The following is a 27,449-nucleotide window of genomic DNA, read 5'->3' on the forward strand; positions in this document are numbered from 1 at the left end:
TACTGGTTTGTTGATTAACTAAGCAGTGATAACTGTGAGGGAGGATAAATATTGATTATATATATTTCTTAGATTTGGATATAACATATACCTTTCTTGACATCTGATATGTTTCCCCAAAAGTTGTCATTTGAGGTTTTATTATTTTAAAGATTTTTGGCTAAATGAATTCTTGCAGTAGTGGAAGTTTATACAATGATGAGACTTGACCACTTCAGGGTAGGGGCACACTAATCAAACTCTAAGGTACTTTATGAATTATCATATCAAAGGCAAACCAAACTGGTTTCATGATAATTCAAAGAGTCATTCCTGGCCTTCTGTAAGTACACTGAGCAGCAATTTGTTTCCTTCTAAGATCTAAGCAACTCATAGTACTTCACAGAGAACAGATCTGAGCTCCATTATTTTATAACTCCCACTATCTAGAGCTGGTGGGAGTAGGAACAGTACGAACAGCCAGCCACCTTGCCAACTAAACCTTCCACTTCTGAAAACTGGAAGTCATCACCAGTGGAAATTTAAAAACACAAAGGATTTTATCTATAACATTTAATTTTATGAACATATTTAAATACAGATATTTCAAACACATACTATATCAGTTTACCAAGAAAGTAGATAAAACCTGGCTAGGTGGACAGGAAGTTGGTGTATGCAAAATATCTTCTATATAGAATCTTTAATATCTACATGTATGTTATAACCAAACTTGTTTAAATCTAGATTAGCCCCTCTTCCCTAAGGGGACTCTTTCCCTTCTTGGTTCAGTAAACTGAATCAGTTTCTATTCCTAGAATAGCATTACATTTTGTAACCTCAGGTAGAAAGAACATAGTGAGCTAGAACTAATTGCCCCCCCCCTTTTCCTCAAGATAACCATAAAGCCTTTAAGCTTAGACCATATTTAAAATCAGTTTAAGACATATGTGAGATTGACATTTCTAGGAAATAAATCTGAACTCTGTGTCTCCAGACCCCAGATTGTATTTTAACATGCTAAATATCACTTTTCCATCCAATACTATAAATTGCAGTGCTAGATTAGGTTTTGGGATATGCATTATCTGTGCTCTCCTTTACTATGTCTGTCAGCCGTTCCCTTGAGGAAGGGGAAGTGGAGCGCGTGGAGTCAATAGCCTGGACTCCAACAGTGATGTCATGTGAGGCAACACTTGAAACTTGGACACATTCATTAAGGCTGTGATTAACAGGAATTCCTAGGGAAATAAGATGCTGTAATAAAAATAAATTTTCTGGTAACTTAGGGCTGAATACTCTCCTCTCCACCCTTTATTTAAAACTTTAGTTGTTGAAAAGCTCTCTAAAATATCTGAATATGCTTTCTAGCCTTTTTTCAGTAAGTTTGATATTCATTATGGAACCTTATTTTCCAACGACCTTATGGGACTTTGGGGGAGTCCTCCCTATTTCCCCAGTACGTGTTTTGTCATCCTAGCTAACTATGTTGCTTTATTGCACTCATTTACTATGCACTAGGTATTTATCTCTGTTAATCCCTTTATAAAGTGAGCTCCATGTCTCTCTTGTTTTGTCTTCATTTTTTATTGGATTTATTGGGGTTACATTGGTTAATAAAATGATATAAGAGGGCCGTGTCTCTCTTGTTCGAAGTTGTACCTCCACCATGTAGCACAGTGCTTGGGACATAGAAGATGTTAGATGGGTCCTCTGAGAAGCAGATGCCAATGTGGCAGTAGATGTGCAACAGATTTATTGGGAAGAACACTTGTGAAGGAAAATGGGCAGGGAGCTGAAGGATGCTGGAAGAGCCATCAGACTGTGGTGTAGGTCTGTCTGACCCCTGCGGAGAAGAGAGGAAAAGAAGGAAGGTTGAATAGGAAGAATCTTAGGCTGCAGTGCAGTTTTAAGAAATATTTGTCAAGGTCAACTAGGAGTTGTAAAGCCAAAATCCTTGTCTGCAAAGTTCTGTGTCTCATAGGATTTAGCATGTTTGGCATGTTCAGTCATTGGCTGGGAACAGCCCCTAGTGATTGTGGCCTGGGCACAACATGATGGTGAATTCATGGTACAGCAGCTGGGACCATCAGTCAATTTCATTCCCCACAGTAGGTGTGAGATGCATATTTTCATGGCCAGAACAGAAGGAACTCAACAAATGCTTACTGAAGGAAGACTGAGAAGAGGAAGAATAATGGACTTAATATATATATATATTTAAATATATCTTTATTGATTTCAGAGAGAGGAAAGGAGAAGGAGAGATAGAAACATCAATGATGAGAGAGTCATTGATCGGCTGCTGCCTGCACACACCCAACTGGGGACTGAGCCCGCAACCCGGGCCTGTGCCCTGACCGGGAATCGAACCCCGATAGCCTGGATCCTAGGTGGACGCTCAACCGCTGAGCCACTCCTGGCTAGGCTGGACTTAATATTAATTGAACCCTAATATTTGCTAGTATTGGTGGAAGATATAAAATCATGGGACTCTCCCTCACTTCTCTCATCTCTCCTCAAATATTTCTTTATGAAAGAAGTCTTCCCTGACCACCTATATAAATAGAATCACCTCCACAGCCACCACATTCCCTATATTCCTTGCTTTAGTTTTTAAATATTAAAAAATTAACAGCTTGCCAGGCTGGGCGTGGCTCAGCGGTTGAGCACCGACCTAGGATCCAGGAGATCGTGGTTCGATTCCCGGTCAGGGCACATGCCTGGGTTGCGGGCTCGATCCCCATTTGAGGGCGTGCAGGAGGCAGCTGATCAATGACGACTCTCTCACCATTGATGTTTCAACTTTCTCCCTCTCTCTTCCTTTCTCTGAAATCAATAAAGATATATATATATTTTTAAAATTACCAGCTTTATTGAGATATAATTGATGTACAATACACTGCATACATTTTAAGGGTACAATTTGTTAATTTTGACATATGCATACAGCCATGAAACAGTCACCACAATCAAAATAATGAATATACACATCATTCTCCATAATTTCCTCACTCCCACCCCTCCCTGTCCTCCACTTCCCAACAATCACTTAACTGCTGTTACTATAGATTAATTTTCATTTTCTAGACATTTATATAAATGGAACCATAGAGTATGTAATTTTTTTTTTAATCCTCAAGGATCCTTTATTTCATTCACTTCCTATTATAAGGTAGCATTTCAACCTATAAAAATTGTTTCCTCCAGTTCAGACATTATTTTAAATTTGGCTTCTTTCACTTAGTGTAATGTTTTTGAGATTCATGTGGCTGCAAGTATTAATACTTTATTCCTTTTTATGGCTGAGTAGAATTCCATTATATATATGTATATATGTGTGTGTATGTGTTTATATATATATATATATATATAAAATCACAGTTGGTTTTCCCTTCCTTACTTAGTTTTATTTTTTCTGTAGTACTTATCACTGTAGTTTGTTGTCTCCCAGAATATAAGGTCCTTGAGGAGAGGGAGAGGGTCTTTGTGTACTGCTATAGCCACAGTGCTTGACACACCATAGGTGCTCAATAAATATTTGATAAATATCTCTCATTTACTCCCATGGCTTCAATTTTCATTCGTATGCTGATGACTTCCATTGATGTAGAAGTGTGTTGAGTTACCAATGAAGAGCTGAGAATGACAAGGTTTCTATCACTGGAAAACTTGATGGATGGTGATCATTAACTGAGATAACAAAATACAGAAGATGGAACTTTGTGTGTGTGTGTGTGTGTGTGTGTACATGAGATATATTGAGTTCAGTTTTAGGCATGCTAAATTTGAGATTCCCATAAAGTAGTTGAAAATGTGGGATTTTGGAGCTTAGAAAAGAGGTGAAGGCTGTATTAGGGAGTTCAGCAGTTGCATGGATTTAGAAAAGACCATCCAAAAGGGAGATGTAGAATGAAGGAGAGGGTCAATAACATTTAAGTGATAGACAGGAAAAGAGGAAGCAAGAAAAGACAGATAAGAATGGCCAGAGCAGGGGTGTGTGTTGGGGGGGGGTGAGTGGGGAGGTTAGGTTCATTGAAACAAGGGAGGATAGAGTATTTTAAGAAGTAGAGACTGGTCAACTGTGAAGGATGTTGTAAAAAGTCACATTGCATGAAGACTCAATAGGTTCTGATTCTTTAATTTTGGAATAAGCAAGGAGATCATTCATTTGGTAAATCTTTATGGAAATGCAAAAATTAAAAGCATTCTGCCCCATAACAGATGTAGCGATGAAGTAGCTCAGGAGTTCAAAGGAACAAGAGTTCGGCATTTGTGATAGAACTGGAATGTTAGAGTTGTAAGGGATTTTGGTGATTGTCTGAATGTTAATATTGTACTCTAGATGTTTCCTCTGTAAGTCTTGCCTCAGATCTTTAGTTAAAACAATAACACCAACAAAGCTTTGATACATTGATGTTTTATTCATTTATCCCCCAAAAAAGCAACATTGGGTTGACCAGACATACATTTCATTAGGAAATCATAAGTGGAATTTTGAAAATTACTTCTTAGTTATATCCTCATTTGTAAATTATAATCAGGAAAAATAAATTGTAGGAGTGTAGGTTAATCTTTTAACAGGCAAGTTAAATATCGGTGTTCAGTGACGTATACTTGGTGCTATAAATTAATTTATGCAGAATTTATGAGTCAAACCTAGGCAATTAATTCTAATGGTTATTAAAAAAGAATCTGTCATAAGGATAATTGGGAGAAAGTAGGGATTAGTTAAGATAAACACTAATTTTGAATAATCAAGATTTGACTGTATTTTAAAAGAAATGCATTGTTTTGCCCTCTTCGCCTCTTTTCTGTGTGTGAGTGTGTGTATATGTGATATTCTGCTTACTGAAACATGAAAAACTTGTTTGTTTCAGGATCAGATTTGCAAGTATGTCTCCCCAAGGGCCCAACATGCTGTTCAAGAAAGATGGAAGAAAAATACCAAATAACAGCACGATTGAACATGGAACAACTGCTTCAGTCTGCAAGTATGGAGCTCAAGTTCTTAATTATTCAGAATGCTGCAGTTTTCCAAGGTGAGTTCTGGGGATCATTTTAGATGTTGTGCTCAGTGGTATCATTATGTGGGTACTGGGCTTTCAAAAGCTAAGTATAATTTATAAATTACCATTATAGCATTAATGCTTGATATAAAAACCTCCCAGTAAGAAATACTGTTTAAGGAAAACATGTTTTTTAAAGAAGCTTCATTTCAATCTTTGGAAAGGTGGGTATTGTCAAAAAATAATTATCCAAGGGCATACTGTTTACCTGTTTGTAAAATGTTGTAAACCCCTGCGGAAAGAGTAAATTATATTTTCTTTCAACTACCCTGTAAGATTTGCTTAAAGAACAAAAATTGTTTACTTAAATACTAGTTTTCTCCAGGTGTGAGTTAGATACTTCTGGAACATGCACAAACTCCTTCTGACCACTGGAACCATTTCCATTTAAGTGGAGGAAACTGGCTTGATGGCCTTACATTTTCTCATTTGTGTGAGTGGTTTTCACTTCTTTTTGTGAGTCTCAGCTCTTACTATACCTGTGTATGACTGTAAAAGAATCTGTTGTGGCATTGCCAGATGTGTAGGAAATTGCATTTCTCCTTGCTAAATTGTAGGAGTATCACAGCAGGACGGGGATTACCTCCCTTGATTCAAATATCCAACTAGGGATGGCAATGATAGTGGTGACAGTAGTGGTAATAGCAAGCATGTATACAGCATTATGTGCTAGGTAATCGTATAAGTGCTTTATATATATTCATTTAATCCTCACAATAACCTTATGATGTATTATTATTATTAATATCCCCATTTTATGGATAAAAATCGAAGGCACAGAATGGTTAAGTAACTTGCCCAAGGTCACAGAACTAATAAACAGTGAAAGCAGGATTTGAACACAAGCAGCCTTGCTCTTGGATTCTATACTTTTAACGACCTCAGTATGCTGCCTCCTGTGAGGGAAAATTAATTTTGGATATCGGGGCTTTCTTTTATCTTTTCTTAAGCAGATGCAATCAGCTGCCCTTTTCTTGCCCCACAAAGAAATAATCAGGGTCATATAGAAAAATAACACTCCTGACTACTTGACATTCCAAATCTTTAGAGTTATGACACCTTTATTAAAATTAACCTCTTTGAATCGTAAGGTAGGTTGATTATAGCTTATTTTGTGTGTTATAATGAAATTCTTAGAATTAGCTTAGAAAATTATTCAACATAGCTAATAGAGCATACATTCACAACAGTTTCTTGGGTCAAAGCTTCAGGGGATGTTGGGTTGATTAGATGAAGTACAATATATCAGCTTGAAGTATTTGCGAACCTATTTATGCAGTCAGACTCTTGTGAAGAGTTTGTCGAGACTAACAATTTGGCAATAGAATGAATAATTTAAGCTGATTTAAAAAATACATGTACAATTCATGTACTTCTTAGATTGGCTTTGGAGCTGATCTGCTGGCTGAAAGTGGGGTGATAAGTGATGTGACATGAGAATTGGGTTGAAGAAGAGAGCTGAATCTTAGTCTTAGGGTATTAAGGTGCTTATTCAGAATGGATTATTTGTGGTTTGCTTCATTCCCAGAAACAAGGCTCACAGATATCTTACTAGTATTGCCTGCCTGGAGGGGTGTGATAGAGTGATCACACTGTTGTAGAGATATGATTGTTCATCTAAAGGTGTAGTTGATATGATTGTTTATCTAAAGGCCTTGGGTATCACCATTTCTCTCCAGTCCCACATTTTGCATATTGTTTTCTAGGCCTGGAACAGCACAAAACTAGGAGAGAAAGGAAGTTTTGACAATATTTTGATTGGATTAACTTCCAGATATGGCTGTGGTAGCATGGATGTTGAACATTAGTCATGTGAACAGATGGTGGAAAATTGGGGGACAGCACCTTCTAGTTGTATCTCTCTCTCTCTCTCTCTCTCTCTCTCTCTCTCTCTCTCTCTCTCTCACACACACACACACACACACACACAAATATATGTATTATGTCTCAAATTGTGGGGACAGGCATGCTATGTACTTGTTCTTTAACTTGTTTCATTCTATTTTCCTGCTTCACTTTTAGAAAAAAATAAACTCCATAGGAAAAAGATAGACCCTAGGGCCAGACCTCAAGACAATTATGCCATATTTGTAGAGACATTGCCTCTGAATCCCTTCTATGACAAACATCTCGAGAGACAAGACTAAAATCAGAGACCACTACAAGATGAATTGGGGAGGGGGGCACAGTTGTTTTTTTCCTAAAATATATTTCCTCCCCAAGACCCTGGTAGATCAAATTATGGAGAAAATTGCTCCAATAGTTCACTCATATGAAATTAGATGTGAGCTATTTTCTCCACCACATGAGGTTGAAGAAAGCTCATCCTGATCTTGGCCTAGATCCACAGTCTCTTTAGGATTCCACTTTGGGGGTATTTAAGCAGTGAGTGCTCTCTGCAAATATGTGCACAGTTCCAGGAGCAATGCTTATTGCCTTGATTTGGATTTTATGTCTTCGTTTGCAGGAAGCCTTTGCCCTCATAAATGAGCCTGGGGCCCTTTGCTACAGTGGTTGGAGTGCTGTATTGCTAATGTTGTTTTGATAATGATTGAAGCATTAAAAAAAGTTGCACTTTATTTTCAATCTTTGCATTGCCTCGTTTCCTAAATTTAATTTACTTAGATGTGCTTAGTAAAATGGGGCAGCACAATCGTTTTTTGTTTCTGCTTAATTAATTCTTTTTGAAAAACTCTACTAAAAGTAGGTTTTCTTTTCTCTTTTTTTCCTCCACTACCTAATAATAATTATGATGATAATAATAATAGTGACAACTTATTAAGTGCCTACTATATGATGTTTACTTTTACATAATTATGTCATTTAATTTTCCCAGCAGCCCTACTATAATTAACTCCATTTTACAGATGAGGAAACTCATTGATGCCACAACTTCTTTCAAGCCATCATGTGACAACATTTTCCTTGTTCTTCATATGCTTGAAGTAAAACAAAATTAAGAAGTTGTAGAATTTGTGGTCCTTTAGAAGAAAAATCGGACCAAACTCTGAATTTTTCATTGCATCTTCAACACTTCTACACCTTCAAGCCTTGAGTTCTGTTTTCTTTGTAGAACTTTATGATAACTTTTAGCCTTGTACTATCAGGAAATAGTTGGGGATATGTCCAGGTATTTTCTGTATGTTGGATGATTCCAATTTTCCCCAAGGTGCCACTCACTTTGAGTGAGAATAAAGTCTTTAGAGTGCAGTAACATTCTGCTTTTCTGCAACTTGCCTATCCCACACTTTGAACTCTCTTCATCAGAGAAGAGCAATAGTGGTTAAGTAGAGAACATCTCTGTGTACCTAAATACCAAGGAGCTCCTGCTTATGTAGTTGACTCATCTGAGAGCTCCTTGGGACATTGTTTAGAGGCTACTACTGTTCTAAATTTATGCACAGTTTTTACAAGCTTGATTTTTCTAGTTTTCTAGCCAGTAGTAAATAATCAGTTAAATAGAAGGGTTATAGAAGACTGCCAGAGGGAGGTACATATGACCAGCAAGAAGTTACAAGTGACAGTAAGGGTGGAGGACATAAAAGTGGACTCAAGAACTCACTGAATGTGTCAGTTAGGGGCTTTTAGTAGAGGAGTATATCTCTACATACCTCAGTAGACCCTGTATTACAGTAGATCCAATAACTGATATTCATAGTGATGTTTGTGAATCAATAAGGAAAGATCAAAATATTTTTTTTTGGTTTCTTAATATTTCTGTTTTAAATAGCTAAAAGTACTTTTTGTTGCTTAAAGACAATGGAAGAAACACTGGATTTGGAGTCAGAAAATGTAAGTTATAATTCTCATTCTGTATTTATGAGCTTTATGACTTTGGGTGGTTATTTAGACTCAAATAGCCTCAGTTTTCTTATCTGCAAAATGGGGATGATAATTACAGTCCTGCTTACCTTACAGAGTAGAGATAATGTATGTGAAAGTGTCTTGAAAACTATAAAGCACATATACATGCATTATTATCTAGACAGCTCATTTATGTGGACTGCTGCACCCCAGTGGTGCTAGATCAATGAGGCATTACTGTCACAAACATTAACCCAGATAAATCTGGAGTTCATGATATAATTCAACAAGTCTTACCACATACAGATGATATTTAAACAGTGCACAGGTGGGAGAACACTTAGGCAAAGGACCCTGTGAAAAAGGGATTTATATTGTGCATTCTTAGATGTGAAGCTGTGCTGTTTAAAACGTCAGTAGCGCCAGGACCAATCCTTTTTCAGCTTCCCAAAGCTGCTCTTCTGGGCCATATCTGGTATGTTTTACACTCAAACAAGGGATTACATCAGGAAGGATTTGTTGTGCTCAAGGCATATTTTAATTACATTTTCTGGTCCACGCTATCATGGCACAGAGAAGGAAAAGAGGAGTCAAAGTTTAGAGATCTTCAGTTGAGCTTCACTGAGTGTTGGAAGGCATTCCTCTACCTGTTTTCTGTGGAGGAGATAAAAAAAATCTCGGAATGGGGAGGGGGACAGTGTTTCTGAGCTTCTTCTGTTTCTCCCCTCCCTGTTTTTCCATTTCCATCTGCTCTTGGCAGTTCTTATACTTTTTTTTCCTGTCAGATTCCTGTCTCTCCCACTCCCCTTAAATAAAATTGACCTTGGTTTGAACACCCTTTTCCATCAGCTCAGAGCAATTTTTCCAGACACTTCTGCTTGAAATAACTGTTTAGGGACATTATTCAAGCAAAGCTTTTTTCCTTCACAGTTACTATGTGACTAAATAATTGCCTGAATGTTGATAAACATGTTTTTGAGATTCAATCATTTGTTAATTTAGTTTTTATAATATAGAGGGGGTTTTAAGCGAGTACTGAGCAATTTTTTTCCACTTCACAATTTTTTTTCCCTTGACTAGTCTGACAGTTCTCCTGCCCATGCTCCAACTCTCTACAGGCTGAGCCCCACTGAGTCCCTGACTCAAACTGCTGGCCACTCTCTCACACCCTTTTTTCTTTGAAAATAACATACAAGAGAGAATAATTACATTGATGTGTAATCAGAACTTAATTCATTTACCAGGGCTACATATAATAACATTAAACTGAATAGAAGAATTTTAGGAATGCAAACCTTGACCATGAGTGAGGTTATACATCCTCAAAAATGTAAATTATTAATCAAACCACTCATCTGTATAGCAAAGCTCTAGTAATCCCATTATAAAAGGGTGAGTTTCTCATCAGAGCCCAGAAGATGCTGGCTTTAATTAGGGTAGTTTTATGGTGCTGACTCAAAGAGATATTTTGGTTACAAAGTTTTAAAAAATGTGATTCTTTAATTATTAGTGCCATTGGAAAAACAATTGGAAACTGGGTGTTTTAAGTCATTTCAGTTTCAGACTAAGAACTTTTGGATTCAGTTCAGTTTCAAAATTCTGTGGTTTTAGCAGACCCAGAGGCCGGGGGAGTTGTAAACCTTTCCTGTGCTCCCTATTGATTTAAAAAGCCAGTCATTATACTGGAAACTGTTTAATAAAAAGGGTTTAGAAAAACGACTCAGTGTGCAGCAGAGACTGTTCTGGGCCAACCTGAGGTGCGGAGATAATGCAGATTAACTCTTTACCCCAGCCCATGCCACTTGATTCAATGGGGTTTAGAACTCACCCCTCTAACTGCCATCATCACTGCCCACCTTCTCACTAGTGAGCCCCAGAAAGCAAATTAAAGGGCATTGTCCTTGCCCTCGAGAAGCTTCCAGGAAAAATACCACTTTTACCTACAGTGATTTCTCCCTACCCCTCCCACACTGGGATTTGTTTATTTTCTGAAAACATACATTCCTCCTCCTCTTTCTGTCTCACTGAGCTGCAGTACCTGATAGCGGAGTAATGAAGCATATGTTTGAGAGATTTGAATTCTCCTGTCAGTAGAGTAGAGGTAAAAACAATTTTCCTCTAAGCTGGAAGTGGTAAGATAGAAATTAAAAACACCTTTCCTTCTATTGCCTGTGATATGCCCCAGGGGCTGAGGCGCACGTTTCTACTCTCTTTCCCTCATCCCATCTTTCAGTCACCAGGTCTTGTATTTTCCTTCATACTCGCTCATATCTTTTTCCTACATTCTGTCTCTGGCTGTCATTTATCACAGGCCGATGCCATCTAGTTCTGTTTCGGATTTTCATTCCAAGCTCCATCAGATGCTCACATCTAGACTACCAGCAAAGACATGCCTGGGCTGCATAAAGCCTGCAGTCTCCTCCTTTGCTTCCCAGCTCAGCGGCCGAGTGTCATGATGGAGGGGGCTGGGTTTGAGTGAGTCTGGCAGGGGACAGGTAGGAGATGTAGGGCTGGTGTGGAGAAGAGAAAGTTGAGGGCTTGGGGTGAGAATCAGAAACCCTATGAGTTTGGTACTGTTATTACCCTCATTTTCCTGCTGAGGAAGTGGAGGCCTAGGGAGCTTAAGTAACCTGTCTGAAGCCAATAAATGGCAGACACAGGAACTGAACCCAGGAAGTGCAGCTCCAGAGCCTGTGCACTTAGATGTATGTTATACAGCCTCTCTGTATGCTGTTTAACGGTCATAGGCAATCTCCTCAATTCTAGCTTTCTTTCTTGCAAGGGAATTCTATTGTATTTCATAAAAAAAAAAACAACAACCCACATTTTCTCAGCAAGTACCTAGCATGTCTGAAGGCAGGTATTGTGGGGGATTTAAAGATAAAAGCTACCTCACACCTACCTTCAAGTAGCTCAAATTTCAGAAACCAAGACTTTTATACATGAATAACTTGAGTACAAAGCTTTCTAAGAGAAATGCTGTAAGAAGAAGTTTAGCAGTTTTCTATGGGGAGTAGGGATAGATCCAGGTTTTGTGGGGGCTCAAAGTTTATGCAGCAGTTTGGGGGCCCTCTTTAAGAAAAATAAGGCACAGAGGGATGGAGGAGGGTGCGTGGGCGGAGGGGAAGAGAGTAACCTAAGAATTTATATGCATATATGCACAACTCAAGGACACGGACAATGGTGGGGAGAGGGATGGGACGGGGTGGAATGGGTCATTGGGGAGAAAAAGGGACATCTGTAATATTTTAAACAAAAATAAAATTAAGAAAAAAGGAAAAAAAATAAATTATCAGTCTTTTCCTTAAAAAAAGAAGAAAGAAAAATAAGACATAATTAAAAATACAAAATGCCTGTGGCTCTTCTAGGAGGAGGATTGCAAGTGTGGGTCCCTGCAGCTTAAGTTTCATTAGCTTCACAGGAAATCCGCCTCTGTATGAGAATATGGGATTGGCAAAGATTAATTCCAACTAGAGGGTAGAGGTTCCTGGAGGAGGTTGCCTTTGTGTATTCCCCAGACAGATGTGACTCTTGATCAAGGAGAAGGGCAGGTGAGGGAGTTAGGTAAATTAGTGCACTTCTTTTTCTAAATTAAATTAAAATCTAAACATTATTAACTGCTTACTAGATAGGAGTCTTTTCTGGACTCCCTGGCTAACCTTATAGCCTCTCACTCAGCCTTCCCTTTGAAAGGACGAAACACCTAGGAAAGAAGCAGAGGGGCATAGTGTGAAGGTCATAGGCTCTGGCTTCAGGAAGACTGGAGTCTAATTTCCAGCTCTCTACTTCCTCTCTTTGTGACCAAGGGCAAGTCACTTTTCTCTGAGCCATTAATTAGAGGGTTAAATTAAATGAGAGCTGTGAAGACCTCGGCCCTGTGCTGGACTGTAGGAATCAAATGCATGGTAGCCATTTTTTAAAAAAATTCCCTCTTGTACATTTATAAGCATATGAAGCATATGAAATATAATATCTTTGCTTTGTGGTATTGAATATCATATAGCTGGCACATATACATTTTAAAAAAATGCTTTTTTATGCTTTAATATAATTATAATTAATATAAAAATGCTCTAATATACCCACTCATAACCCTATCATTCAGAGACAAAGGCTTGTAACATTTTTGTGTTTTCTTCTTTTGTGTGTGTGTGCGTGTGTGTGTGTGTGTGTATGTATATAAATTTAAGACTAGTGGTATACAGTTTCTAAATGGTCCCCTAGTGGTCTGAATGAGTTAATATAGCCTCTAGATCTAACAACCAATGACAGACTATGATTTCACTGGGTTGAACTAGGAGAGGAAGGAGAACAAAAATGATGAAAGCAAATTAGGATATTTATGATGTTTCCCTCTTTTGGTTAAAGTTTTCTGGCATTAGTACTGGACCTGATTAACTGACATGTAATAATTGGATTAGCTCAGGCTCTGCCTTACTCCCTCTCCTAAGATACTGTGTGTTTACTTTCTAGCACTTATCACGTTGATAGTAATACATGCATGGTTATGTGATTAACATGGGTCTCCTTTTACTAGAGAATGATATCTCTGAGGGTAGGGCTTATGTGTATTCTACCTCACCCCTGTATACCCAGGTGAGATAGTTGACACTCAGTAAATGCTTGAGTGCACACACACACACACGCACACACACACACACACACATTAAAATAAGTAGTATCAGTAGAAACAGATTTCTTATTCCTCTACTTTCTTTGCAACAACTATAACTATGACCAGATGGAAAAGAAAATATATAAGCTGTTGCCTACAGCACTTGTTTCTAGGTTTTAAAATCTACTCAGATGTAAGATCCTAAAAGTCTAGCTAGTGGGTTGATGCTTGCCCATTGAGATGGAACATGTTATATTTCCTGAAGCCGCTGCCTCTGTTTAATGGCCTTACAACTCCCTCACTTGCTGGTTGTGTTTCCTTCCAGCCTCACCTAGGCTCTTCACAGAGCACTGTGAACAAAGTTTAGTGCTATGGATTTAAACTTTGTGACCAAGAATTCTGAGCATGGTGACATCTGTCAGCTTCTCCAAATACACTCTTATGTGTCAGTACTAATTACTGTGAAGACTTGAAAGTAATAAAGCAAACTTTGTTTCAGTATGTTATTTTTAGAATATAAGTTTTTACTATGTAAATTAGTGCTATATGTTTATTAGAGAAAATTAAAAAAAAAAGAAGTGGAAAATAAATGACCTACATTCTATCCCCCAGAGGCTAATTACTATTAACATTTTGATATATAACCTTATATACTTTTGTTCAATATTATACATGTAGAGGTGTGTGTATTGTTTTCAAAATTTGTTTATACTGCCTTTTCATATAATATATTATAACCATCTTTCCATATCAATAATATATTTCTATAATACAATAGAAAGTAGTATTTAGAGGCCACCTAGTACTTAGTCATATGGTTTTCTCATATGTTATTAATTCATCCCTCTCCACAGTTAGAAATTTAGGTTATTTTAAGCAAATCATAGTGAAATAAATAAATAAACCATATATCTAAATATGCATGCATATTCTTAATTATATCCTCAGGATAAATTCCTGGAACTGAAATTACTGGGTCAAAGGCTGTGCAGTTTTTAAGGTTTCTCACACTTATTGCCCATTTCACTTCTATAAAGTTTTATCTATTTTCACTCTCACTAGCAATGTATGAATGTTCATTTTCCTGACCATTTGCCTTGTACCATTTTACAATAAACCCAATTTGGGTGAAAAAATACTACTCCTTGGTTACTAGGGAGATTTGTTGGTTATTTCTACTTTTTTATTTTGCAATTTTTCTCATTACTATTTCTTCATCACATTAAATAATTTTAGCTAGTCATTTTTTTCCTATGAGAGGCCCCTTATTGATTTGTAACAGCTCTTTGTGTATTCAGGATGCTAACCCATTTTATATGTTATAAATACATTGTTTTTACTGCTTTGTTTTTTTTAATTTTTATTTTTTTATTTTTTAAAATATATCTTTATTGATTTCAGAGAGAAGAAGGGAGAGGGAGAGAGAGAAACATCAATGATGAGAGAGTTGTCATTGATCGGCTGCCTCCTGCACGCCCCCGACTGGGGATCGAGCCCGGAACCCAGGCATGTGCCCTGACCGGGAATCAAACAAACCTCGATCTCCTGGATCCTAGGTCGATGCTCAACCACTGAGCCACACCTGGCTGGGCTTTACTGCTTTGTTAATTCATTGTTTTCATTTTTATGGGGGTTTAAAGACAGCTTCAGTCAAGTGTACCAATATTTTCCTTTAGTTTCCAATGTTCTTTGATTCTTTACTAATTGATGTTAGCCTTAGCATGAACAAAAGATGGGTTCTGACTTCTGTTCTGACACTAGCTGTGTGAAAAATGGTAAGTAATTTAAAGTGTCTGAGTTTGTTTCCTTTTGTACAAGATAACACCTGACCTGCCAACCTGCCAGAGCTTCTAAGGATCAAAAGAGGTAACGTATGTGAAAATGCTTTGAAAAGTTTAAAGGATTATTGTTGTTATTTGGTTGTACCCTGACACTGACCATTAGTCTGAATGAGTTCATTTTTACTGTACTGGTATCAGTGTTACTGGATTTCAGACCTTTCTGGCTATTTACTAGGCAGTAATCTTGATCTAGAAGTGTACTGGAGTCTCTGCTCTTGAAGCTGGAAAGGTGCTGGAAGGGTGGTGAAATGTTGCCTGCCACCAGTCTTATTGCCTGGAGCATGGATTCTGGGCATCCTTCCCACCTTCCCAAATGGGAAAATGGGCTCTGAAACTATACTTTGATGTAGTATGTGTGTTTACTTCCACATGCCCCAGTCATTGAAGGGGTAACTAAAGAAACCCATTCAGTGAGGCCAAAGTGCCTGTTCATGTCCAACAGAGTAGTAAGTGGGGGAAAACCCAAAGGCCTTCTGTCCACACTTCTATTCCTTGGGGATGTGAGAAACAGTACTCTTTCTAGCAATTAACATTTGAAACAGATACACTGACCTATCAGATAAATCAGTGGTTTAGCATTGCTTTGTGGTACTCATTCTGGAAAGAGTTGTTTATTGGGAAAACCTTTTTTTATTGTGAGATGACCATAATTCTCCCTCTCTGACTGCCAGATAAAAAAATCAGAGAGGCAAGAAAAACAATTAAAGTATCTCATGCATCAAAGTAATCATTAGTGGAAAAACAAAGTATGTTCTTTCTGGCAAGCTCTGCCAGATGGTTGAGATGGCTTATAGTGGAAGGAGAGGTTTAAATGATGCACATACTATTTCAAATATAACCTTGAGGGCTTTTGTTTTTGTTTTGATGGGAGGGGAAGATAGTGTGTGTTCACTTAAGCCTTTGCCTCTGAAAAGTTGGTGAGGTTAGTAGACATTTGAACTAATCTGGGTCACTCATGAAGGAGAAGCAAAGCTGACCAAGTTTACTGAAAGGAAACATGCTAAGTTTGATTAATCTTCATAAGGGTAGTGATACTGCTAGCTCTTATTATCCCCATTTCACAGATATGGAAACTGCAGTTAGAAGCCATTTAGCCCAAGGCCACATAACCAGTAAGTGGCAGCATTAAGTTTCTAACTTTAAAGTCATTACTCTTTTCATTGAGCCACACTGTCTCCCTTATAGTTAGAAGATAAACATAAGCTTTAACAACTCATAAAAATGATCATAGAGGGTTTTAAAAAATAGAAAGTGCTGTTAAGAATCTGTACGATAATGGAGAAATAAAGAAAATACCCCAAGAATGGCCCCCAAAATTTTATTTGGCAGAAGGCTTCAAATTCCATTGATGTGAAACAGTTCTCTGTAGGGACATACTAGGGTGAGTTAATTGTATCCTGAGTATTCTATGGCAGCATGGCAGACTTTTCTATTGCCTCATAAAGAATCGCACACACACCCTTCAGAGTTCATTTTAGTACTTTTCAGCCTGACATCTAAAGGGGCTGCTACTCTGACAAACACAATCTGGCCAGATGTTATTATTTTACACTACATTTAATTTCTTCCTGCCAAAGATTTAGACGTCTTTTCCTTGATAAAGATCAGGGGAAATTGTCTGGTATTTACAAAATCCCATCCAGGCGTATCTGTTACAATGTTCACTTAGCAAAGTTTATTAGATTATTAGGGCTTTAAACCCTTGGGCTCTTTTGTTATTGAAATTAAAAAAAGAAAAACCCAAACATCTTCAACAAATTTAAGTGGCATAATTAGACCCTGGACTTGTCTTACAGGCATTTTAGAATTATGAAAATGATTTAAATAGTATTTGCTTCCTGAGAAACTTGCCGAGTTTGACAGGGATGAAAGGGAAGTGGTTTTGCTCCTTTGGTCTCCTGAGTTAATGGGGAAAGTGATATCTGGAACTGAAATAAATTTACTATAGTTGTATGGCAAAATTACTCCCATAAGTAGTTAGCCATACCACACAGGGCCTCTCTTTCTTGGCCTAGTTAAAATGTGGGCACTACAGTGTTAGAGGAATATGTGGGTCTGTCATTTCCTTGCTCATGAAATCTCCTTAGAGTAAACACTGAACTAGACTCCTTAAACTCTAAGTTCTTTAATTATACATACTATGCTAGACATGTGAAGACATTAATAGAAATATTCAGTATTTTCAAGGTATAGTTTTCCTCAAGGGATTTCAATGTCTATTGTGTGCAATGATTATATTTTCAAGAATTACCAAGTTGAAAGTTGGTGGCACTTTTGTTATCTTCTCTGTTGTGTGAGTGTAGACCTGGGAGGGTTGAGATGGTGAGCTGAATTAGTCAAACTAAGGAGCCAGTAACTTTCTGGAGCTTTAGCTGTATGACGTATATGGGAGAGAGAAGCTAGACAAAGCAATCCAAATTTGGGGGAGTGGTACTAATTCAGGCACCAAAATTTTGGAATATATATGTTTGCATACGAAAGAGAGAGGACGGCTTAAGAACATCGAATGAAGTGTCCATTACATATGCCAACTTGAGAATTTTCTTCTATTGTATATTTACTTGGCATCAGACTAGGTTTTTTAACAAACTATAAAAGCCCAGTTCTTTAGACTGTGTTAGAAATGTCTCACAATTAAGCAGGACCATAGTTGGACTTTTTCATCTTATTTTGAAGGCAGTCAGAAGCCCTTTATGTGAAAAATGTAGTAGTGCAAACATATGTTTGTACATTAAATATACAGGCAATAAATGCTGAAATGGAAGAAGTGAACTCAAGGCAGGAGGTAAATATTTTGTAAAAATTAATGATCTAGAGTGAACTCTTACTAACTTTGGCTCTGTTAATTTGAATATTGTGATGATTTGACTTGGACTGAAGTTTACTTTCATCCCATTTATGAAGAAAGTATTTGCTAAACAAATTAATGGTGTATATAAGATTTGTAGGAATTCATGCTTAACTTGCTTGAAGGACTTGAGAAAACCCATTAATTGGGGCTGCTAATTATGAGCTTTGCTTATTAAAGTAAATCTGATAGAAACTTTACTTGGAAATACTTTATTAGCAGTGAGTTTGAGTTACTCTAGGTATGGAAAAATAATAAAAGGCAGTGTAGAATTAAGGAGAATAGATTCTGGAATAAATTGACTTGAGCTTAAATCTTGTTACCTGCGGGAGTCCACGTGACCTCTCTAAGCCTCAATATCCTCATCTCTAAAACAGGGACAATAAATAATAGGATCTAACTGTACACGGTTGTTGTGAGAATTCAATTATATGATGCATGTAAAACAACGTAGAAGGGTGCCTAGTATACAGGAAGTGTTCAATAAATGTTAGCTTGTGTTTGTTATTATTGTAAAGTAGTTGTAAATCATACTTTATATGTTTGAATATTTTATTATAATATTTCTAACATTTTTCTTTTTCTGCTATCCTGCTGACACTTTACTACATAAATAATAGGTTTTAGTTTTCAAAGAGAAATTAGTAAATACTGGTAAATATGAAATAGCATATGAGCACCATCCAGAATCTTAACACCCAGAGATGACCGTGGTCAACATAGGCTTTCTGATTTTCCCCCTGCAAATATCCAAACACACATATGTAGATTTTCTTACAAAAATGGAATCATGCTGCACATATTAAAAGCAGTGCTAGTGATAAAACAGTATATGTGCATGTTTTTTTCAGTTATTTTCAGGCATGTCTTTAAATAGAATATTAATTTATAATCACAAGATGGACTTGAACTTGAGAAATTGCATATAATTTTATATCTGAGAGTCCTCATCAGATCTGATTCTGTTGAGACCAATAGAAATTCAGCGCAGAGAATATGGCTTCAATTAGCTTTATAAGTCTGTTATAATTCAGAATTGATGTGTGTGTGAGAGAGAGAGAGAGAGAGGGAGAGACAGCAGGGAGAGGGAGAGAGAGAGAACAAGCCTGTGCATGTGTATGCTGGGTGGAGATTTTTCTCTGTTGTGTGGTTTGGTGACAAGAGCATTGGATTTAGGAGTAAGGAGATACGGCTTGTATCTCTGACTCCATGACTCACTGGATGACCTTAGGCAATTAATGTCATTTCTCTGGGCTTTAGATTTCTCTTATAAAATGTGGGATTAGACCAGATAATTTCTACAGCCATTTGCAGCTCAAAGAGTCTGAGTTTAAAAAAAAAAAAAAAAAAATCAAACTTGCCTGTCTGCCTGGAAGAACCCAAGACTCTGTGGACATCTTCCTAAAGAGAGGAGGGGTGATGAATCTCAGCAGTTTCTTTGGCGCCAGATAGGCCAAAGCTGTAATTTTTAGTCCATCAGGCATTTGACTTTTGAAAGTATTAAATCCTCCATTAGGAATAGATGTGGAAACTCCAGGTTATTTATCGTTATTTACACTTTTCATTCATAACTGTCAGTGTCAAAGGCTTTGTCAACATAACTGTGTCAGTGAAGTTAGCATTAATCAGTTTAGTGGCTGTTAAGTCACAAATATATCAAATAGCCAATCATAATGCAAGAGTCCTCTTAAAGCCTAACTGAATTATTTAATTTGTTAGGATGAAAATGTCTGGGCTTTATTGGGTTTTCTTTAAAGAACCTGATTCTGCCTGAAGTTTAGAAGAAAGATCAGTGATTGTCTCAGATTTTTAGTCTGTCTTCCTTAAAGGTTTTTCATGTTTCACAAGCCGTTGTTAGCATTTTTAAGTCAAGGTGAGAGCTGTGATATTTTTTATACTAAGGGTTTAAGCATGTGTGAAAAAACTTTTATCTTTGATTTGTTGTCCCATTTCTGTCATGTGGAAGCTGTGTTACCTTGAATTAACCACATAACCTGTCTGAGCCTCATGTTCTCCGTCTGTAAAATGGGGATAATCCTTATCTTGCCTAAATCTCACATTGTAATGAGACCCAAGTAAGATAATGCTTTAGTTGTCATTCAAATGCAAGGCTTTATTATTATCATTTAGTTTAGTACTGTTACTTATACCCTCAGAAGGTAGGTCTGGCTTGATAAAACAGATACTATCCTGAAAAAGTAAGTGGAAGTCAGTTTTATAAATCAGAACTCTTCTCTGCCTTGCATTTTATCTTGATATATTGCCACAGAAAATTTTTTCCTCCAGAGGTCATTAAAAAATTAAAGGATTCAACAAACTTATCCAACTGAAAAATGAACAATATTCAAATAAAACATGAGCACTGCGAATTATATTAAATACAGTGCTAAAAATGTAGCTCCAGAGACCCTGAAAAGGGAAATAATTCATCTTCAAAAATGCTGAGGACGTTTTTGGGGATGGGATAGGGTGGGGGAGTAGGTGGCTGGCAGTGGGAGGTCAGGGAGCAGAGAAGACAAGAAGAAAAACATTTAAAATATAGCTGTCCTGAACAATCCTATCTGTGTCAGCCCAAGTGGCTATTACCAACCCCTGTCACACACTTGTTATTATTTTTTCCAGACATCTTTTAATACAGACCATGAGACTGTAGTAGAAATGTGCCTTTGTACTTACAATAAAGTTGTACGGTCTCTCCGAGAATCACTTTTGTTTTCTTTTTTTCTATCCAGCCATTCAGAGGGCCTGCTTACCAGCATAGCAGGAGAGAAAAGATAAATACCTAGGGCCAGGCAAAACTCAAAGGAAGCAAGATTAGAAAATTGATATGTGGACGGAGGACATTTGAGCATAGTAATGTGGTCACTTGTAGGAAGAAACTGTTTCAGGTTTACTTACTGAATTATCTCATGTTTAAGTTGAGTCATGGCTAATTAATTTTCATGGGCTAAAGCAAATTTGCATGTATTGAGCATGTACTAACTGAGAGTTTTATTGAAAATTGAAGAGCTAGATGGTTTTATTCCTGGCGTGGTTGAAGCTGTGCTCCCAGAAATGACTTTTTAGCCCCTTCTAGTTGCATAGCCCTTGGGAAGCTCAGCCCATGAAAAAAGCACCAGCCTTGGAATCGGAATGCATAGGTTCCAGTTCCAGCTTGGTTATTTTCTGGCTCTGGAACCTGTAACTAACTGAACCCCTTAGGGATCCTTTCCCCAACCAGTGGGTTAGGTTAGGGCTCCCTGTCATCCCACCCTATCCCACCTGCCCCCAGTTCAGTGTTCTCTTCCTCCATCTTAACACCTACGAAACTAGAAATGATGTGCTTTAGATGGGGGAGGGGCATGGGGGATGTTTGTCCCCTTCACTGAATTGAAAGCTCTTCGAAAGTCTGCTTTTGAGTTCATCTTGTATCTCTACCTCCTAGTTCAGTGTTGGTGGGTAGTCACACATAGTAGATTTTAGCAAATGTTTGTGGAACTTTATTAATTTCTCTAAACCTTGGGTTTCTTGTCTAAAAATGGAGCTACTACATGTGCAATCTATATTAGTCATGAGAATATGAAGATGTATATATACAATTATATATTAAACTAAACAGCACTGTAAACACACTTATGTAAGGGGCTATTACAAATTAGGGTTGTTAGGTATAGTTCACATTTTAAACTCTAGGGCTATCATCCTAATGGAGTTTGGGCAAATTCACCTTTCTGAAGTGCAATTTATCTGTCCAAAGAGGTGAGTAGACCAGCAGCACATTGGTCCTTAATTGGGGTCCATGGATGGGTTGCAGTGGATCCTCATAATTCCTGAAATTATATGTGAAATGTTTTGTATATGTGCCTTTTTTTTCTGGAGAGAAAGCCCATAGCTTGAATTAGATTCATAAAGGGGTCTATGCTCCTCAAACAGTTAAGAACCACAAGGCTAGCTAATATCTAAAACTCCATTCAGCTCTAATCTGGTTCTGTGAAAAATCCTAGTCTAAACAAATAGATTCAAATTTATGATTATATAATAGACTCAAATAAGTAGTCTCGGTTATTTTAACAACATTGAAGTCAGGATTCCCAGATTTAATAATATCACATTCAGTACTGATTGTTGGCATATTCTTCTACCACTTAGATGCCTAATTGGCCTGAGGAAAGAACTATTATTTTGGATGTTGCCTTCCATATCCTTTCTCAAATGTAGTTATTATATCCTTACCTATGTTGCTTTTAAGATGGGCTAGGTTTTGGTCTGCAGGATTAGAAGCTTTATTTGTATGTTTGCAACTGAGTGCAATAACTTTCCTTTAAAGAAATCAAATAGAAATAGCAAAGTTATATCTCAGTAGAGGCATTAGAGGAGTTCCACCATTTCGGAGCCTAGCTGTGTTTGTTCTGATCATAATGAAGCTACTGTACACCATTTAGGTCTCTTGGGAAGTGATACAGTTAAAATCCGAACATCTGTAGAAATAGCATGGTTGATTCAGTTATGTACAATGAGCTTTCTATTTTAATAAAGAGAGGTGGGAGTAAAACTACCAGATTAAGGTGCTAAAACTTTTAAACATCTTCCTAACTAGTCTCCCTGCCTCCAGTTTTATACCTTTTAGTGTCTGTAAGTTTTTTTAAATTTATCTTTATTGATTTTTATTTGTTTGTTTGTTTTGTTTTGTCTTATTCTTTTTTTCTCCATTAAAAATTTTTTTTGATTAAAATATTACAAATATCTCTTTATTTCCCCAATGACCTCTTCCACCCCGTCCCACCTCCCGCCCCCCGCCCCAGTCCCTTTCCCCACCATTGTCCGTGTCCTTGGGTTGTGCATATATGCATGTAAATTCTTTGGTTACTCTCTCCCCCTCCACCCACCCATCTTCCTCCATCCCTCTGACATTTGTCAGTCTGATCTGTGCTTCCATGTCATTGAATCTATTTTGTTCATCAGTTTATTAAGTTCTTTAGATTCCACATATAAGTGAGATCATGTGATGTTTGTCTTTCTCTGCCTGGCTTATTTCACTCAGCATAATTTTCTCCAGATCTATCCATACTGTCCCAAAGGGTACAAGAACCTTCTTCTTTATAGCTGCATAGTATTCCATGGTGTAAATGTCCCACAGCTTTTTTTATCCACTCATCTACTGATGGGCACTTGGGCTGTTTCCAGATCTTAGCTATTGTAAATTGTGCTGCTATGAACATAGGGGTGCATAAATTCTTTCTGATTGGTGTTTCAGGTTTTTTAGGGTATATTCCTAGAAGTGGGATCACTGGGTCAAATTTAAGATACAACTCAGCTAATCGCTTCCTCCAGGGAACCTTCCCTGACCGCCCCCTCTACTGGATTTGGTTACCCTCCTCTGAATATCTCTGATCTGCTTCAATAAAAATACTGAATACTAGCCTGTATTTAATAAGTGTCTACTCTTTACCAAGTACTGTTCTAAGCTCTTTATATGCAGAACTCATTGAGTCCTCACAACAACAGTGTGAAGTAGGTGCTGTTAATACTGTGTTTTACAGATGTTTAGTAATTTGCTCATGATCAAAAAGCTATCACATGACAGAATTAGAATTTGAACCCCAGATACACTTGAGAGCCTGGTCTCTCAGCCTCTGTTCTATATTGTCTTTTGCCTCAAATATTACCTTCACTGGGAAGCTTTCTATGGCTCTTTCCTAAATTACTGCTTGAAACAATTTGGATTTTTAAAAGACCAAATTAATGTTTGAGGCTGAAAATGAACAGTTCTCAGGCATTTTTGATAGTTGAGGTATTAAAAGGACCCCAGGATCAGCTAATCCTACATTTATATAAAGCTAAATACTTTTAAAAAACACTTTCATGAGACACAGGGTTTCTATTTTTCAGGTAAGAAAACTGAGGATAGAGTGATGTGAAGTGACTTGCCTAAAGCAGTTTTTTTCGACCTCAGCAGTATTGGCATCTGGGGCTGGGTAATTGTTGTGGGTAGGTTGCCCTATTTATTGTAGAATGTTTAGCAGCATCTCTGGCCTCTACCCTCCCCCCACCACAGTTGTGACAATTTGCCAGACATTGTCAAATGTCCCCTGGAGGGCAAATTCACCTCCTGTTGAAAACCACTGGCCCGAAGTCTCATGCTGGCAATTGGCAGTTGAAAAACTGGCCTTCTAACCCTCAATCCAGTTCTTTTCCCATTTCTCTGAGCTGGCTCCCATTCTCATTCTGATGAGGAAGATTGTGGTCCATGGCTCGCTGTTGCACATTAACCTATCTTTCATGATGTGTTCTTTTTATAGCATAGAAATTGGCGACTAACCAAAGAGGAGCTCACAAGTAATTTACTGGGTTGCTTTGTTGATTGAATCTAGGCATTCAGTGCTGCCTGATTTTCTTTTCCTAAACAACCTGTGTGAGTACATGTTGTCTGGGAAGATTTGATGGAAAAGGACATGTGTATCAAGGCTTTATTGCCTGGAAGCTTACATGAATCAGCATCTTCATTTTACCAAGTTTCTGTTTGCCTCAAGCGCCAGATTCTCTATCAGAAGTATTTCCTTGACAATGTCAAGTATTTTGGTAGATGCATTATGTGATTTTACTAGTGGGCACTGCTGCTGTTTCTAATAAGAAGTTTTTGAAAGGGTTGTTGCTTCTCCGAGGATTTTGACCTTCTGAGAAAATCGCTTATTCATAAATTGTCCCTCCATTTAGGGCTATGTACTACCCAGAGAAACCAGTCTCCCCCTCAGCCCTACTCCCACGGCAATATAGAGCATGAGAATGCTTTGGGTAGTGAAGGGAAGCTAAGCAGGCCTTGCTGGACTCTTTCCCAAAGGCTCTCTGTGGATTTCCAGAAGGCTAGGGGAGAGAATGGAGATTTCTTTCTATTTCACTTTTGCAATTTTTTTCAAATTATAACGGTAATTTTCTGAGATAGAAAAATGCATGCAGCATTTAGATATACTTAATATAAAGAAAGAAACTTCATTGAAAACATTTTGCAAAGATATATGCATCCCTATGGTCATAGCATTATTATTCACAATGACCAAGACATGTAAACAACTGAAGTGTCCTTTGATAGGGAATTGGATAAAGAAAATGTGGTACATGTATACAATGGAATACTACTCGGCCATAGAAAAGGCTGAAATACTGCCATTTGCAACAGGATGGGTGGATCTTGAGAACATTATGCTAAGTGAAATAAGTCAGACAGAAAAAGTTAAGAACCATATGATTTCACTCATATGTGGGATATAAACTGAAAGCAACAAATGAACAGACAAGAAAAACAAACAAAAATTCATATACAAGACAACAATATGGTAGTTACCAGAGGGAAGGTATGGGAGAGTAGTAAAGGGTAAATAGGGTCAAATATATAGCGATGGAAGAGGATTTCACTTTGGGTGGTGAGCACACAATGCAATGTACAGATGGTATACCAGAGAATTGGACATCTAAAACATAAAATTTTATTAACCAGTGTCACCCCAATAAATTTAATTTAAAAATAAGAAAGAAAAATACCAAAAGTATATATAGATAAAAAAGTAAAAGTAAAAAAGTGAATGTCTTCCATTCATACCCCCCTTACTAACTTCACCAACTGCAAACACCATAAAGAGTTTGACATGTGTATTCTTTCAAACTTTTCACCATGTATTTGTACACACACACACACACACACACACACACACACACACACACTACACACTCATTCACATAGTTTTTTTTTCCCCTACAGAAATGGGACCATGCCATACATGTTGTTTGGTAACATACCTTTTTACTTCATATATCTTTGACATTTTTCAAAACAAGTAAAGACTTCATCCTTTTAAAAAACTGCTGCATAATATCCTCATTCAGCCACTCCCCTATCAGCAACCATTTAGGTGTGTCCTTAATTTTTTTCTCTTATACACAGTGCTGAAGGGCATTTCTTTATTCATACTTTCTCATGTACTTGAAAGACTATTCCTGGACCAGAACCCCCTATAATTTGAAATACTGGGTCCAGGGCAAAGTTTCCAGGGGCAGTAGGCCAGTATTGTACTTTCTGCTGCCTCCCAGTGTGCAGAGAGATGCCAGGATTTTCCATAGCTCATTGGGGAAGCACCTAATTGATTGCTCCAGAGGGCTGACCCTGAGCAGTCTGCCTAGGAAATAGTGTTCTCTCCCTTTTCAACGTGCCAGAAGCCAAGGAACACAAGCTTCTGGCTCAGCCCTATTAAGCTGCTTCAAGCAGAAGACCTAAATCCTGCTGTCACACTGCAGGCTTGAATTTTTAGGACATTTTTGGTTATATGCCTCAAAAACTTTATTTTTCTGCTTCTGTCAGCCAGCCAACAACTATTTAGTGAGCACCTATTGTATGCCAGGCACTGCTGGGCACTTTCAGACACGAACATGGTATTATTCAGCTGTATTCCTAAAACAATGTAGGTCAGTCTGTCTATGGACATGCTCTCTCTGTGTTATTTTTATGTCTTAATTAGGGACTCATGGAAGAAATGCTTTGCTTTAGATTGAGTTCCAATTATATTTTACAAATAATCCTCTTAAACTGGGTTAGTTCTTTGTTGTTTTTTTGTTCCCATCCACATAAATCACTCCATAGAGAAACACCATATTCTGTTTTCACAGGAGGCAGGGATATATGTTGTTTACATATCACCATTTGACTTCCTTCATCCCAGTCCTCATTACAAACATTTCAGCCACCCAAGTGAAGTTTATTTAAACTCCCAAGCTATCCATGCAAACAAGACCCCTACAGCTAAGGAGTTTGGAGGAAGAAAGGACTGGGATTGTCTGCTACTTCCCTGGTTTCTCTACTGTGTTCAGAATATTTATTTTCATGTGTTAATTCACTACCCAGAGATTCGGCTTTAGTTCTATGTCCTTTTTCAGTTCTCTAAATTCGGAAAATGATTCCTTAATGTCACAGTATCTCAGAGTTGACAGCGAATACAACTGTCGTATGTCTGTGTGACTCCTATGTACATCATATTCCGAGAGTGATCATTTGGTCTTGGAGTGAAACCCTCTTCTGAGAGAGAATCTGCTCCCTTATGAGGCAGCCCACTAAATTTTTGGTCAGCTTTAATTGCCAGTTCTTAGGTTTGTTGTGCCAAAATCAATCTCCTTGTAACTCTTTCACCATACTGGTCACTCTCTTGTGGATAGGTTTCTACTTGGTGATTACCCCCCTAAATTGCAGTGTGCAGAATTACCCGATACGGAGAACAGGGCAGCTATCACCTCCTCTAGTCTACGTATTACACTTTTATTGAGGCAGCCAA

The 27,449-nt window shown here is 37.7% G+C and overlaps 1 protein-coding gene across 1 annotated transcript in view; it reads left to right on the forward strand.

Moving 5' to 3' along the window:
- The window catches only part of GPC3 (glypican 3), a 357,395-nt gene that overhangs the window by 29,392 nt on the left and 300,554 nt on the right, over nt 1–27,449 (forward strand). The window contains exon 2 of the mRNA XM_081125313.1: nt 4,860–5,021. Within this exon, the coding sequence (XP_080981439.1) occupies nt 4,860–5,021 (162 nt within the window). The remainder of the gene's footprint in view (nt 1–4,859; nt 5,022–27,449) is intronic.

Source organism: Miniopterus schreibersii (genome assembly GCF_964146895.1).
Source record: "Miniopterus schreibersii genome assembly, chromosome: X".
In the NCBI taxonomy this organism is placed as follows: domain Eukaryota; kingdom Metazoa; phylum Chordata; class Mammalia; order Chiroptera; family Miniopteridae; genus Miniopterus; species Miniopterus schreibersii.